The 15274-nt window shown below is 45.1% G+C and overlaps 1 protein-coding gene across 1 annotated transcript in view; it reads left to right on the top strand.

Moving 5' to 3' along the window:
* Positions 1-963: 963 nt before the first annotated feature.
* Positions 964-15274, top strand: part of LAMA3 (laminin subunit alpha 3) — a 271191-nt gene continuing 256880 nt past the window's right edge. Inside the window, exon 1 of the mRNA XM_058438557.1 lies at positions 964-1257. Within this exon, the coding sequence (XP_058294540.1) occupies positions 964-1257 (294 nt within the window). The remainder of the gene's footprint in view (positions 1258-15274) is intronic.

The following is a 15274-nucleotide window of genomic DNA, read 5'->3' as shown; positions in this document are numbered from 1 at the left end:
GTCTTTTAACATTTCTTTCAAAGAGGTTTTGCAATTTTTATTGTACAAATATTGCCTTCCTCTAATTGCTTAGAGGGCTTATGTGGGTTCTGTTTTAGTAGGGTGTTCTGCATAAAGACCAAGCATCAGTCAGGGTCGGGGCGGGGGGGTCTCCTCTGTTCTGAGGCCATCATGACAGGTGGCATACCTCACTCAATCTCTCTTAGCTTACTTGTAAAATTTAGCAGATTAGGCATCTAAAGGATTTCCTCTAAGGTTCCTTTCCAGGTTGGCAAATTACAACTTGCATTATTGGCTGTCTTTTAAATATGTACGTCCCACCACTCCCAGTTCCCTGGCTCAGCCTGCGGCTGCAGTGCCACAGGGATCCTAGGTGCACAGTGTTGAGGAGTTGACGGATCAACACTTGGCTGGGAAATCGAAATGTCTTTGATGTGAGTTCTGCAGGTAGTGGCAGTTTCCTCTGCTCTCAACCAAATTCGTTTACAAGCCTCCTTTACCCTTAGGTCACGGGTGGCTTTTCTGGCTTTGACCTGAGCGGTGAGTATCCAGAGAGGAGAACGATCTAATTAATTTGTGTGCTGGCGCCTGGAGGGTTCGAAGATCCCAGGCTCCCGCTCCAGCCGCCTGGGTGGGAGCCCGGGAACGCCTCTTCCATTCCCCGTCCGCGAAGTTTGCAGGGCGCCTCGCACGGGAGAGACGCCGTCTGCTGGCCCGCGGCAGAGCGCTGTCAGTTCCTGATCCGGCTGTTGCCCGCTCCAGCCGCGGCAGGTTCCCGAGCTGAGAGGCCACCCCCACGCCGCGGGCTTCCAGCGCGTGGAGCAAGGGGAGCGGCCCCGGCGCCGCCCATATCCCCGGCTGCGCTAGTCCTGGCGCTGCAGGTCCGGGAGGCGCAGGCGGAGAGCGGCGGTGCCCCCGAGCCCCTCTGCGGACGGCACAGGCGGGAGGACCCTGCGCGGCTGGATGGCGGCGGCCGCGCGGCCTCGGGGTCGGGCACCGGGGCCAGTCCTGCCGCCGACGCCGCTGCTGCTGCTGGTGCTGCGGGTGCTGCCAGCCTGGGGGGCGACCGCTCGGTATCCCGGGGCCGCGGCCGGGCTCAGCCTTCACCCGCCTTACTTCAACCTGGCGGAGGCGGCGAGGATTTGGGCCACCGCCACCTGCGGGGAGAGGGGACCTGGCGAGGGGAGGCCCCAGCCCGAGCTCTACTGCAAGTTGGTCGGGGGCCCCACCGCCCCAGGCAGCGGCCACACCATCCAGGTGAGGGCCTCGGAGAGAGCCGGGGTGGGCGCGCCTTCTCCTTCCCGCGCCGGCCAGACACCCGGAGAAGGGATCGGGCTCTTTCCTCACGCGCGCTAGTGGCTCCGGGAGACCGGGAAGGGCAGTCCCCATCCCCGCGCGCGAGGGCCCACGACCCAGGAGCGATCCCGTGGAAGCACTGCACCGGCACCACCGGCCCGAGGCGAGGAGGGGGAGCACGCGAGGTGACCTGAGGCTGTGGTCAGGTTCGGGCTGGTGGAGGGGAAAGTGTGAGGCTGCGCTCTAAGAGATGCAGGCGCCTCGGCCTTTCCCGCCTCCGTCACCCACGGAGCGTCCCGCCAGGCTTGAGTCCTCGAGGGTTCCGGGGAGCCTCCTACCCCACCTCCCGGGCCTTATTCGGAGGAGTTCGTGGCAGTTACCTTCTGTGGTATATTTTAAGGGAGAATTTTTAGGTTATAACAGCGGTATCACTCTGTTACTGAAAAGATTCACTTCACTGTACTGCCTGAAGTGCCACCATCCAGTCATTGGGGGTGAATGAGACCTTAGGCGGACAGAGATAGAATGGTTCTCAGAGATCCGAGCCTCACCGCGAACACCCGGGGCAAACGACATTGCGGTGCAGCTTAAGCAGCATCTTGCAGTGCCTGGCCCTTACTCACAGGTCTCACTCTATCGCCAGGCAGGAGTGCAGTGGGGCGATCACGGCTCACGGCAGCCTGGAACTCCTGGGCTCAAGGGATCCTCCCGCCTCAGCCTTGGGCGTAGTGGGACTACAGTGCCTGGCAATTTTTTTTTTTTTTTTTTTTGAGACAGAGTCTCGCACTGTCGCCGGGGCTGAAATGCAATGGTGCGATCTCGGCTCACTGCAACCTCCGGCCTGGCAATTATTTATTTATTTATTTATTTTTCTGTAGAGACAGAGTCTGGCTATTTTGCCCAAGCTGGTCTCAAACTCTTGGCCTCAAGCTGTCCTTCTGCCTTGACCTCCCAAAGGGGCAGCAGAATTTGAATACAGTCCTGACTTCAAATCCTCGACACTAAGCCCAAATTGCCTCCTTCTTTTGCAAAGTATTGCTGAGGAATAGGAAGTGTAGTGGGAAGAGGGACAGATTTTGGAGCTTGGGTTCTAAAAGAGCAAGGTTGTCATTGGGTGTCTAGATTAGTGTTTTAGAAACTCTTTTGACCATGCACTTCCATAAACGACAAGTTGTTGAACATGTAGTGCCATATGTGCTTATTTACTTATAAACTACATGCATGTATTCTATTGATATGTGTTGTGCATATTTTAAAACATGCAAAAAGAGAAAACTAAAAGACAAAATAACAATGATGAAAATACTTTTTACCATATTTATATATTATCTATATTATAAAACATGCAAGAAAAGAAACTAAAAATATAAAATAACAATGTTGAAAATACTTTTAAAACAGTCCCCAAATAATTTTGCTTTCTCTATTTTATGATTGTGTGTTTATAAACACACAAATATGCAAATATAATTGTGTGTATAATTATTTTTGAGAAATTTAGTTTAGCTCTTATAACAATTCAGTTTTTAATTTAATTTTATTTTTGAGACAGGGTCTCACTCTATCACCCAGGCTGGAGTGCAGTGGTGCTATCTTGGCTCACTGCAACCTCTACCTCCTGGGCCCAGGTAATCCTCCTACTTCAGCCTCCCAAGTAGCTGGGACTATAGGCACATGACACCATGCGTGGCTAATTTTTGTATCTTTTGTAGAGACAAGGTTTTGCCATGTTGGCCAGACTGGTCTTGAACTCCTGGGCTCAAGTGATCTGCCCACCTTGGCCTTCGAAAGTGCTGGGATTACAGGCATGAGCCACTGCACCTGGCCTGATTTTTATGTTATACTTGATTTTAGTGATTGTTATAGCTGAAAAGATACCTAAAAAAAATGTAGATTCAAATGGAAGAACTGCATTGACCAGTCACATAATTTACAGAGTTCAGTGCAAAGTGGAAATGTAGAACCCTTGTTAAAAAATTATTTTAAATATCAAGATGGTGACAGCACAGCATTGAAGTAAGTGAGGGGCCCTTCGAAGTGAGGGGCCGCATGTGACTGTACAGGTCTTTTGCCGTCTAAGCTACTAAATCATGGTACTATAGCTCTAGCTCTGCCCCATCCTTCAGTTAGCCTAAAAATTTTTAGAAGTAGAAACTTGGCCAGTAATTGTTCACTTCCAAGTTATATTCAGCATTCCTAGTAGAAAGGTATTACGTTTTGATGTTTTGTATTGTTTTGTTTTTGAGATGAAGCCTCTCTCGTCTCTCCCAGGTTGGAGTGCAGTGGCACAGTCTCGGCTCACTGCAACCTCCACTTCCTGGGTTCAAGCAATTCTCTTGCTTCAGCCTCCCGAGTAGCTGGGATTACAGGCGCCTGCCACCACACCCAGCTAATTTTTGTATTTTTAGTAGAGACAGGGTTTCACCATGTTGGCCAGGCTGGTCTCGAACTACTGACCCCAGGTGATCCACCCGCCTTGGCCTCCCAAAGTGCTAGGATTACAGGTGTGAGCCACCGCAGTCGGCCTGTTTTGGTGTTTTAAACAATAGATTGAAGACTCGTTGCAAATCTTTTGCTGGAAAATATTAATGTTAGAAATTTTTGTTTCCATGAGAAAAGACTTATTTCTGTCATTCTGATGCTTGTTTTCTATATGCTTTATATATTTTTTGGCTACTCTCAATTCTTCTACTATTGTCTTCTGGTTTAATTGATTTTTACCATTTTGATTCTCTCCTCATTTCCTTTTCTATATATATATTTAAGGTTTTTTTAGTACTTATTCTGAGGATTACAATTAGTATCCTAAATATATAACAATCCAGTTTGAATTAATACTAGCTTAACTTCAATAGCATCCCAAATTCTGCTTCTATATAACTCTGTCCTTTATGTTATTGTTGCAAATTACATCTTTATACGTTATTGTTCATTATTATAAATTTATAATTATTGTTATTATATAAGCATTTGTCTTCTAAACAATATACAAAAAAAGCAGTTAAAAACCAAAGATATGGAGAGGCATGATGGCTCACGCCTGTAATCCCAGCACTTTGGGAGGCCGAGGTGGGCGGATCGCCTGAGGTTGGGCATTCAAGACCAGCTTGGCCAGCATGGTGAAACCCCATTTCTACTAAAAACACAAATATTAGCCAGGCGTGGTCGCAGGTGCCTGTAATCCCAGCTACTTGGGAGGCTGAGGCAGGAGAATTGCTTGAACCCAGGAGCTGAGATCATGCCATTGCACTCCAGCCTGGGCAACAGAGCAAGACTCCATCTCAAAAACAAAACAAAACAACCCAAAAATACAATAATACTGGTTTTTATGTTTACATATGTAGTTACCTATACTGTTGTTCTTTCTTAGTATGGCTTTGAATTACTGTCTAGTGTCTTTTCATTTCATCTTGAATGACTCCTTTTAGCATTTCTTGTAGAGTAGATCTGCTAGCAGGATTCCCTCAGCTCTTGTGAGTGAGACTCTGTATCAAAAAAAAAAAAATAGAGAAATGTACAGTGCATTATACACTGAACACATTTGGCATGCTAAATAATCCACTGGCATACAGACTTCTATAGCCTTCTATATTATAGAAATAGTAACTTGTTTTAGTACTGTTTTAACAACTAGATATTATTTGCTTAAAGATACTTCTTATCAGCTCAAATAACATTTTGGGGGGAGATTTTAATTTTTAAGGTTAATTTAGTGGCAATAATACATTTTTCCAGATCATACATTTATTCCTGGTTGTAATTGAGGCATTTATGAAACCTGTGTTAACTCTCAGCATTCTGGAACCATTTACCTAGTTAGGAAAAGATTTACTAAGTGGCACCTGAGTGGTCTAAGTCAATGGCGCTGCCTATGGTTGTGCTATATACATGGATTCCTGGCCAAGTGGGTGAGTGGGGCCACCTAGGCAGGGCTGCATCTGCTCAGAGGCAGGGAGTCTTTTTCTGCTTTGCAATAAAGAAGTGTTTGAATGAGGTTGTAGGGCACTGATTAGATCCCTCATGTCAACAGGGTGGAAACTGCCCTGAGGAAAGCCAGCTCCTTGAGTCCCCTGTGTCCTGCCAGTTTCTCAGTGTCAAAAACATATTGTATTCCCTCAGTGGTTTTCCAATCCTAGAAGCTCAGAAAATACATGTGGAGTTAATAAATGAATATTAACTGGAGAGAAATATGGGTTTAAAGTGATTATGCACATCTAAATTGTGAGAGGTGGGAAATAGAAGTGAGTTCTCCGTTACTTTCAAGTTGCACCATATACTGTGCATACTGTGTATAGGAGTGATACCAAATATAGGGGGCAGAATGGTGAGAAGGAGGAATGGCCTAGTAACAAGGGGCTTTGCTCCCCTGCTTAATGCAGGATATTGATTTAACACACACAGACAACACTTACTGATGTTTGGCACAGGTCTAAAGCATATTACACATTGACTTCTTGATTGTCACGACAATTTATGAATGTATGAAGGAGGTACAATTAGCATGCTCCTTTTACAAATGAGGAAACTGAAGCACACAGAAGTTAAGTGATGTGTCCAAGATCACACAGCTAGTATGTGGTAAAGCCAGATTTAAACCCAAGTACTCTGGCTGCAGAATTCACCCTCTTACCCGCTATACTATGCTGTCACAGACATGCTAACTACTCCTTCCTCTGAGTTCCAGCTAAACTTTGCATTGCCTTGCTAATTCCACTTATCACCTTGGAGCCATCCATTTTCATGTCTGTCTCCTTATTAGGATCATGAGCTTCCTGAGGGTGGGGCCCTGTCTTCCTGTTCATGTCTGGACAGAGTATTGAGATTCCCTATAGAGAAGAATTCCTGTGCAAAGTATGCTGCACTGTTTCCTTGTGGAAGCTTGTCTTAGACACCCCATCAATGCTTTTTGAAGAAATATTCAAAAGGCAACACCACCACAGAATTTACTTATCAGAGCAACACTCTGATGGAATTGCTGTTTGATTTTAAAAGTACCTGAATTTTAACAATCTGTCTTCTGGAAGACAGGTGTGGCCCTGCTGTGTCTGATGCAGTGGCTGAACCCAATGCCTAGGACTGGACTCCCAGAAGCTGGAAGAGGCAAGGAAGGATCCTTCCTCTACAGATTTCAGAGGGAGGGCAGTCTTGCTGACACCTTGATTTTGGTCTTGTAGACTCCAGCATGGTGAGAGAGAAATTTCAGTTGTTCTAAGGCACCCAATTTGTGCTACTTTGTACGGCAGCCTTAGAAACTTAATGCCGTAACTTTAGCTTTAACTTAGTTAACCAGCAGGTGTATTGACCATTCAGTGCGTGCGTGTTATCCCTGTATGGGAGAGCAACAGAGAGGGGACACTGCATGAGGCTCTGTGTGTAGTTCTAGAGTCTTGGTTTGTGAGACTTTGCAACCTGATAACTCAAAATGTGGCCCCTAAAAAGAATGAGAAGAGCTCTAGGCTGAACAAATATTTAGAGATCACGCACATCATGAGTCATCCTTAAGGCCAGGAATGGTGGCTCACACTTATAATCCTAGCACTTTGGGAGGCTGAGGCGGGTGAATCACTTGAGGTCAGGAGTTTAAAACCAGCCTGGCCAAATAAAAAAAAAATTAGCTGGGCATGGTGGTGTGTGCCTGTAATCCCATCTACTTGGGAGGCTGAGGCAGGAGAATTGCTTGAACCCAGAGGCAGAGGCTGCAGTGAGCTGAGATCACACCACTGCACTCCAGCCTGGGTGACAAAGCGAGACTCCATCTCAAAAAAAAAAAAAAAATAGAGAAATACGTGCACTTCTTTATGGCAGTAAGCTGTGTTGTGTGTGTCTTACACCTGATCCTTGCTTAATGCATGTGGGGTGGCCCGAGTTTGGGGGTGGTACATACCTGTGAGCCTTGGATCCACTTTTTGAACAGAGTCCAGTGGTTGGATAATTCCTTCACTACTAGTGAGGTCTCAGAGGGCTGCTTCAGGGGAGGGAAGGGATGGAATTGTGAAATGAAAGCTCCTATTCCCTATGTCACGGGATTGGCTCTGCAGAGACTAAATATTGCCAAACATTTGTGTGCATGAAAGACACTGGTGGCAAAGATTCTATGCAAGAGAGTTTGCACAGTAATTTGATGAGAATGCAAACATTTCAGATTTTTAAGTTTTCTTACATGTTTCCAGGCTGCTTTCCTATTTTATTGTGACGACTTATCATTTACTGTATCTTTAATGTGCCATTGAATTCTAAATGTTTTTGATGAACTAGAAAAAGTAGCAGAACGTTCTGGGAGACTTCATTAGGAAAATCACTAAATAAGCTTGTTATAAACTTGAGTTCTCGTTCTTTCATTTTATTTCATTATCTTCTAGGTAAACTTATTAGACTTTTCTTGGAATAAAAATATAGCTGTTAAAGTAAAATTTTCTGATAGAAATGCTAAGAGCAGGTGAAATCCTTTTTTTTTTTTTTTTTTTTGAGACGGAGTTTTGCTCTGTGGCCCAGGTTGGTGTGCAGTGGTACGATCTCGGCTCACTGCAACCTCTGCCTCCTGAGTTCAAGCGATTCTCCTGCCTCAGCCTCCCAAGTAGCTGGGATTACAGGCATGTGTGAACACGCCCGGCTAATTTTTGTATTTTTAGTAGAGATGGGTTTCACCATGTTGCCTAGGCTGGTCTTGAACTCCTGACCTCAAGCAATCCACTTGCCTTGGCTTCCCAAAGTTCTAGGATTACAGGCGTGAGCCACCGCACCCTGATGGATTAAATCTTTATTCTCTTTCTCTGACCAGGTGCTGGCTTAGAAGAGATTCTTTCAACCTTTCCTATACTTGATGTTACCTGCAGCATCCTCGTTTTCTTTGATGACTTGCCTTGGTTCTGGGGTGTGGTCTTTCTCTGGCTACTCCACATGTGACTGTCACTGTAGCTTAAGAAAATTGTAGCTGAAACAAGCCACAGTAGAACTGCCTGACTAAATATGAGGAAGAGGAGGCCAAGGGCCTTTAGAATCATTACAAAGATGTTTGTAAGCAGTGGTTCTCCATCTTCGTGGGAGATTAAATAGGAAGGAGGGTGTAATGTTGCAGCACAAAGTACTGGGATTTGCTACAGAGAAGAACTTCCTGTGCTAAGCGTGCTGCACCACTGAAATGATTTCTGAACAGGAGGATAAGGGCCTAATCTTTAGGTCAGAATCCTCTGTGCGATCTTTTAGCCCCCAACATTTGCAATTACAAGGTTTTACTTGGGAGGCCTCATGGGGGAAAGCTGCCCTCCCCACACCTGACTTGGTGCACAGTGAATGCATTGCAATTTTCTGGAGGAAGTTTTGGTCAAGGATGCAGGCTCTACTGGCCCAGGAGCCTCTCATACACATATCTGCATTCCTGACCCAGGAGCCTCTATTCTGGGGGCTCCCTTATCAGGAGCCTTGGCTGAGGTTCTTCCCAGGTGCCTCCACTGAGACTTTCTTACTAGTACACCATACAGGTTGGGAATCCCTCATCCAAAAATCCAAAATCCCAAATGCTCCCAAATCCACAACTTTTTGAGTGCCAGCATGATGTTCAAAGAAGTGCTCATTGGAGCTTCCTGGATTTTGGATTTTTGGATTTGAAATGCTTTTCTGGTAAATATAATATAAATACTCCAATATCCAAAAAAAAAAATCCCAAATCTGAAACATTTTTGGCCTCAAGTATTTCGGATAAAGGATACTCAACCTGTGTCAGTTTGCTCGGACTGCCATAACAAAGTACCACAGCCAGGGTGGCTTAAACAGCACAGTTTGATTTTCTCACAGCTCTGGAGGCTTAGAAGTCTAAGGCGTGGGTACGGCTGGTTTCTGCTGAGGCCTCTCTCTTTGGCTTGTAGACGGCTGCCTTCTGCCTGTGTCTTCACGTGGTCTCTTCTCTGTGCGTATGTGTCCCCATCTCCTCTTCTTATAGGGATTCCAGGCATATTGGATTAGGGCCTGCAGTAATGACTTCATTTTACCTTAATTATCTCTTTAAAGGCCCTGTCTCAAAATACAGTCCTTATTCTGAGGTCATGGGGGTTAGGACTTCAAACTATGAATTTGTGGGAGGGGGTGAGTGGTGGGGGGAAATGGAACACTGGAACCAGCCTGTTTGTCTTCTTCTTTTTTTTTTTTTTTCTCGCTCTGTCACCCAGGCTGGAGTGCAGTGGTGTGATCTCGGCTCACTGCAAGCTCCGCCTCCCCGGTTCACACCATTCTCCTGCCTCAGCCTCCTGAGTAGCTGGGACTACAGGCGCCTGCCATCATGCCCAGATAATTTTTCTATTTTTAGTAGAGACGGGGTTTCACCGCATTAGCCAGGATGGTCTCAATCTCCTGATTTTGTGATCCTCCCGCCTTAGCCTCCCAAAGTGCTGGGATTACAGGCGTGAGCCACCATACCCTGCCTCTCTTCTCTTTTATCTCTTGCCTGCACTGTCACAGTAAGTTAATAAAGTCTGGGTTGGTGCTTCATTTGGACTCATTGTCTTAATTGACCGCTTTGACAGGCTGGAAGACTGACTTTTGAGGTGATTCTTAAAGTAGATTCCAATCAACTAATAAGAATGGTGCTGCCTGGAGACATGCGTGCCCATGCACTTGTGGGTAATGTCCATTCACTTCTATATTTAGCAAATATTTATTGGCATCTACTATGTGCCAGGTATAGGGGATGGTGATATAAGGGGCTGGAAGTACAGTTACAAGGCAGAAAAGTTCCCTGTCCTCACTGAGCTAACCTCCCATGGGGAGACTGTAGCCATTGAGTAAATATAATAATTGCAGGTTGTTATTTTGCCTTAGAGAGAATAAACAGGATTCTGTGATAAAAATTAAAGAGGAGATGATGGCCGGGGTGTGGTGGCTCACGCCTGTAATCCCAACAGTTTGGGAGGCTGAGGTGGGCAGATAGCTCGAGCCCAGGAGTTCAAAACCAGCCTGGGTAACATGGTGAAACCCTGTCTCTACAAAAAAATACAAAAATTAGCTGGGCATGGTGGCATGTGCCTGTAGTCCCAGCTACTTGGGAGGTTGAGATGGGAGGATCACTTGAGCCCGGGAGGTTGAGGCTGCAGTGAGCCATGACTGCATCACTACGCTGTAGCCTGGGCAACAGAGAGAGAGAGAAAGAGAGAAAGAGAGAGAGAGGTACAAGAAGAAAGAAAGGAAGGAAGGAAGGAAGGAAAGAAGAAAAGAAAGGAAAGAAAGAAAGAAAAGGAAAGGAAAGGAAAAGAAAAGAAAAGGAAAGATGATGTTGGTGCAGAAATCTGAGGGTTGAGAGGAGGGCAGCCTCACAATGAGGCTGGGAGAGGGTGACCCCGGAGGCCTGAGGCCCCTGAGGCGGGAACATGCTTGCTGTGTTCCAGGAACTCAGAAAGCCACATGACTGTTGTTGTTACATGTTTTGAATGTTGTCCCTGAGTGAGACCTCTGTGGTCTTTCTAGAATTTATACATATTTCATTTTATATTTGTATGTATTGATACCCTTTCTGGTCCTCAAAAATATTTAAGTGAGTGATAAAACTAAAAAAGGCTGAGATGAGGGAATTGGGAATGTGGGAAAAGAAAGCAGGAAAAAGTGTAATTGTTTCATAAAGGGGTTAAAATAATAACTGAAATAGAACTGAGAGGGAAAAACGTGGTTTGAGGAATGAGTCAGATTGGGGTCAGACTATCTCCTTGAGGAAGGTGTCTGGTTCTCATAGATCAGTAGTTGGTGGTTGATTGGGTAAACTACCAGGAAAGACCTATTTTCATAAATCTAGGCTAAGAGGAAGTACTTTGGGTTTGGGGTATTAATTGGGCAGGCCTAGATGTGGCCTGGCCCACCTTGTAAACTTGCGTTTGCCTTGGAGCAGATGACTTACATGTCATTAAAGCTGCCAAACACCCCACTGACAATAGTGTCAGAGGTGTTTGAACTAGAGAGACTCCATCTTGAGTGACAGCTAGGAAAATAAGGCTGGGACGTGCTGGGCTGCATTCCAAGAAAGCTAGGTATTCCTAGCCTGGAGATGCTTACAGTTAGGGGAATAGATTGATAGTGTTTACTAAACAGACCCAGACTTGGGAGTGTCCTAATATCCCAATATCTTGAGAACAAAGGCATTCCTAATTTTGCTTTAAAGGTAATAATATTGATTCTTGCAAAATATAGTAATTACGAAAATTAATCCTTTATCACAAACCCTTGTAGCAGAGCACATCTCCCCATGATCTTTTTTTATCCTATATAAAATCTTTTATTTATCCTTACCTAAAGATCCATGATCTTTTTTTTGTCCTTACCTTAACTAGGTAAGACGTGTTCCTCCTCTTACTTTTGGGAATGCCCTATTCTGTTTATAGAGTAGCTGTTCTTTCACCACATTACTTTCTTAATAAACTTGCTTTTGCTTCGCACTGAATTCTTTCTTGTGCAAGATCCAAGAACCCTCTCGGGGCCTGGATCGGGCCCCCATTCCTGTAACAGTAACATGCCAACACTACACATAGGGAACAGGAAAATAGTGAGAGAAGTAGAAGGAAAAGGATTGCATGGAAACCATTGAAAAATTGGGCTTTAAGACTTCCAGAAAGAACTTCTTGAGTTTTTTCAAGAAGGACCCAGTTGGTACCAGGAGCCTAAAGTAGATGTACAGTGTCATAATTAAGAGTATGGGCTTTGGAATTAATAGAGCTGGCTTTAAATGTATTCCTTCCTAAAGACATGACCTTGAGTGAGTTATTTAACCTTTATGAGACTTGGTTTCATCATCTGTAAAATGGGGACACCATACAGTTATTATGAGGATTACATGAGGTAAATCATAATGCATCTGGAACACGGTTAGTGTTTAATAAATGGTAACTTTTTTCTTTTCTTTCTTTCTTTCTTTTTTTTTGTTTTTTGAGGCACAATCTCACTCTGTCGCCTAGGCTGGAGTGCGGTGGCATGATTTCAGCTCATTGCAGCCTCTACCTCCTGGGCTCAGATGATCCTCCTACCTCAGCCTCCTGAGTAGCTGGAACTACAGGGGCGTGCCACCATGCCCAGCTAATTTTTGTAGTTTTTATAGAGTTAGTGTTTTGCCATGTTGCCCAGGCTGGTCTCAAACTCCTGGGCTCAATCTATCCTCTCGCCTCCGCCTCTGAAAGTGCTGGGATTATAGGCATGAGCCACCACGACCAGTCATGAGTCATAACTCTAATTAAATATTGTTGAGAAATCTATTTTGGTAAGAAAGTCAAAATAAGAAGACATTGATAAAAGGGGTCAGATGTGATGAGGTGCAGAGATTAGGAGAATGAGGCATCGTTGCCTGGGAAACCTCTTTTTGAATGGAAATAAATCATAATGAAGAAATATATTGTGACCAAAAGAACAACTCTCATTTCCTCTTTTCTCTCTGATTTGGCCATGATAAGCAAGGAAGGTGAGTACCTGAGAAGTCTCTGAAACTGGTGAGACTGCCCAGAGATGGAAGAGCTGAGTTGGGCATGAGTGGAGCTTTCTGGCCAGAGCGGGCAAGTGGTCAGAAGTTAGGAGCTGAGAATAGGTTCTGGGGAGGCCCTGCTCATGGATTTCCATTAGGGTAGAAAAAATGAGTCTAGATTTCATTAGACTGTGCTTTCTAATAGCTGAGTTTAGTGACATAGGTATCAGTCTGCAATTACTGCCTTCCTTCCTGTGGTTGGTTAAAAACTTTTGAGTAACTAAATATAGTTTCTGCCATTTTAACTTATGAATCAAATCAACTAATACTGAGTGCCTACCCTGTGCCAGATACCAATCTAGGTTTATAGTAGTGAGCAAAATTGATGAAGCCCTACCCTCAGTGCAGTTACAATACAATAAAGAGGAAAATTTAAAAAGGAAATGATTTGCAATTCCTGCTGAGGATGAAGAGAAGCGGGTAGGGGAACAGACACGGAGGTAGAGGGCAGTACTGCTTTAGATGGAGTTGCTAAGGAAAACTGCCGAAAAGAGACTTCAGTCTGGGAGAAGCGTGTTCCTGGGAGAGCGAACAGCATGTGCAAAGACGCTGAGGCAGGAGCAGACTTGGAGTGACTGAGAAACAGCCAGTCAGTGTGGGTCAAATGGAGTGAGTGGGGGGAAAGTGCGAGGTTGTTTCAAGCACATTTGTTTTAATCCTGATCGGAATGATCTAGCAGAAAGGAAGAAATGAGATGCAGTGGGGAGAGAGAGGAGAGAGAGAGAGAGAGAAAGAGTCAGGGGACAGGAGCTTCTCCATACCAACGATTAGGAAGATGAGCAAGTTAAGCAAATTCACGAGGTGAGGGGAAGGGGATGAGAGTTTGAGGAGCAAGGAGAATGTGTGAAATAACTTCCAGGAGAGTGAAAGAGTAAATATAGTGAAATATTATATCAATATAGAAAAACACAGTTCTCAGTTGTCTATGGAGGGAGAAGCCTAACGGCAAGCATCTTCCTTCCTAAAGGAAGCTTCTTTCTTCTTTTTTTAATTTTAGAGACAGTGTCTTGCTCTGTTGCCCAGGCTGGAGTGTAGTGATGTGATCATGGCTCACTGCAGCCTCAAACTCCTGGGCTCAAGGGAGCCTCAGCCTCCCAAGTAGCTGGGACTACAGGTGTGCACCACCATGCCCGGCTAATTTTTTTTTTCTTTTTTGTGGAGATGGGGGTGTCATTTTGTTGCCCAGGCTGGTCTTGAACTCTTAGGCTCAAGTAATCCTCCCACCTTGGCCTCCCAAAGTGTTGCGATTACAAGCGTGAGCCACCACGCCTGGCTTAAAAATATCCTCCTTACCTGGTTGTGTCTGACTCACAGGCTGGTGGTGCCCAGCAGGGGAGATAATGTTTTCTGGCCAAGCCCAAATCTCTGTGGTGCCCAAATCTCCCAGGCACCAGCAGATTCAGATGCTACACCTCATACTGCTAGACAGGTGTTTCCCCTCTTCCTTGTCTCTTGTCTTCCCTTCTCCAGCATCCCCTCTTGGGCTAATTCTCAGGTTCTATCTTGGCTCCACCACTTGGACCAATTGCTCCACCTCTTTGTGTCTGTTTCCCTCTCTATAAAAGGGTCTGATGCTTGTGTCTACCTTGTAGATTTGTCATGGAAATTGAGTTAATGCATATAAAGTGCAAGGGGCCACGTCTGGCACATGGATGTTTCCTTTTGTCATTACTACCATCAATGCAGCTACTTCTATGACTGCTGCAGCACTGTCTATGGCTAGTGGTGCACCCATATGTGCCAGTCGTCATTGCTTCTGAGGTTCCCAGACTGCAGTGGGCAGAAGAATCCTTTGGAGTGCTTTTACAAAATTCTGATGCCTAGCTCCCACCAGAGATGCTGATTCTAGGTCCAGAAGGGTCTGCATTTCCAGCAAGCACTCCAGTGGTTCCAATGGAGGTATGATCACACCACCTGGTGTCTACTTCATGGATGACATCTCATTTAATCTTCAAACCACTGCATAAGATAGGCAGTATTAACCCATTATAATAAAGAGAAAATGGAGCTCAAGGGAGTCTACATAATTCAACTTACGTTCCATAGCTGTAACTGGTAGCCATCAGGATTTGAATTTCCATCTATTCTACTCCAAAATGTAGACTAGTTAAATGAGTTAAAAGGAATGAGTTGAAATGAATTCAAAGGACTCCCCCACCTAGAATTTGGAGTTTTGCAGACAATTGCTTATCTGCTTCTTTTTAAAAAGGGATGTGTCCAACATGGCACATGTATACATATGTAACAAAACCTGTGGGTTGTGCACATGTACCCTAGAACTTAAAGTATAATAATAAAAAAAAAGGGTGTGTGTGTGTGTGTGTTTAAATACCTGGAACCAACTTTGAGTCCCTTGTTTTAGCTCTCTCTCAAATCCCTATCTCTAGGAACCAGGCACATTAGAGATGTCATCTTCCACCCCCTGGGGCCATGAAACCTTGTGTGTGGGAGTCGCAGAGCTGGGTGTTCACCACTCACCCCAGTATATTTAGG

This window comes from Hylobates moloch, unplaced genomic scaffold (assembly GCF_009828535.3).
Source record: "Hylobates moloch isolate HMO894 unplaced genomic scaffold, HMol_V3 SCAFFOLD_5, whole genome shotgun sequence".
Classification (NCBI taxonomy): domain Eukaryota; kingdom Metazoa; phylum Chordata; class Mammalia; order Primates; family Hylobatidae; genus Hylobates; species Hylobates moloch.
The sequence above is the reverse complement of the archived record's forward strand: the minus strand, read 5'-3'. Positions and strand labels throughout refer to the sequence as shown.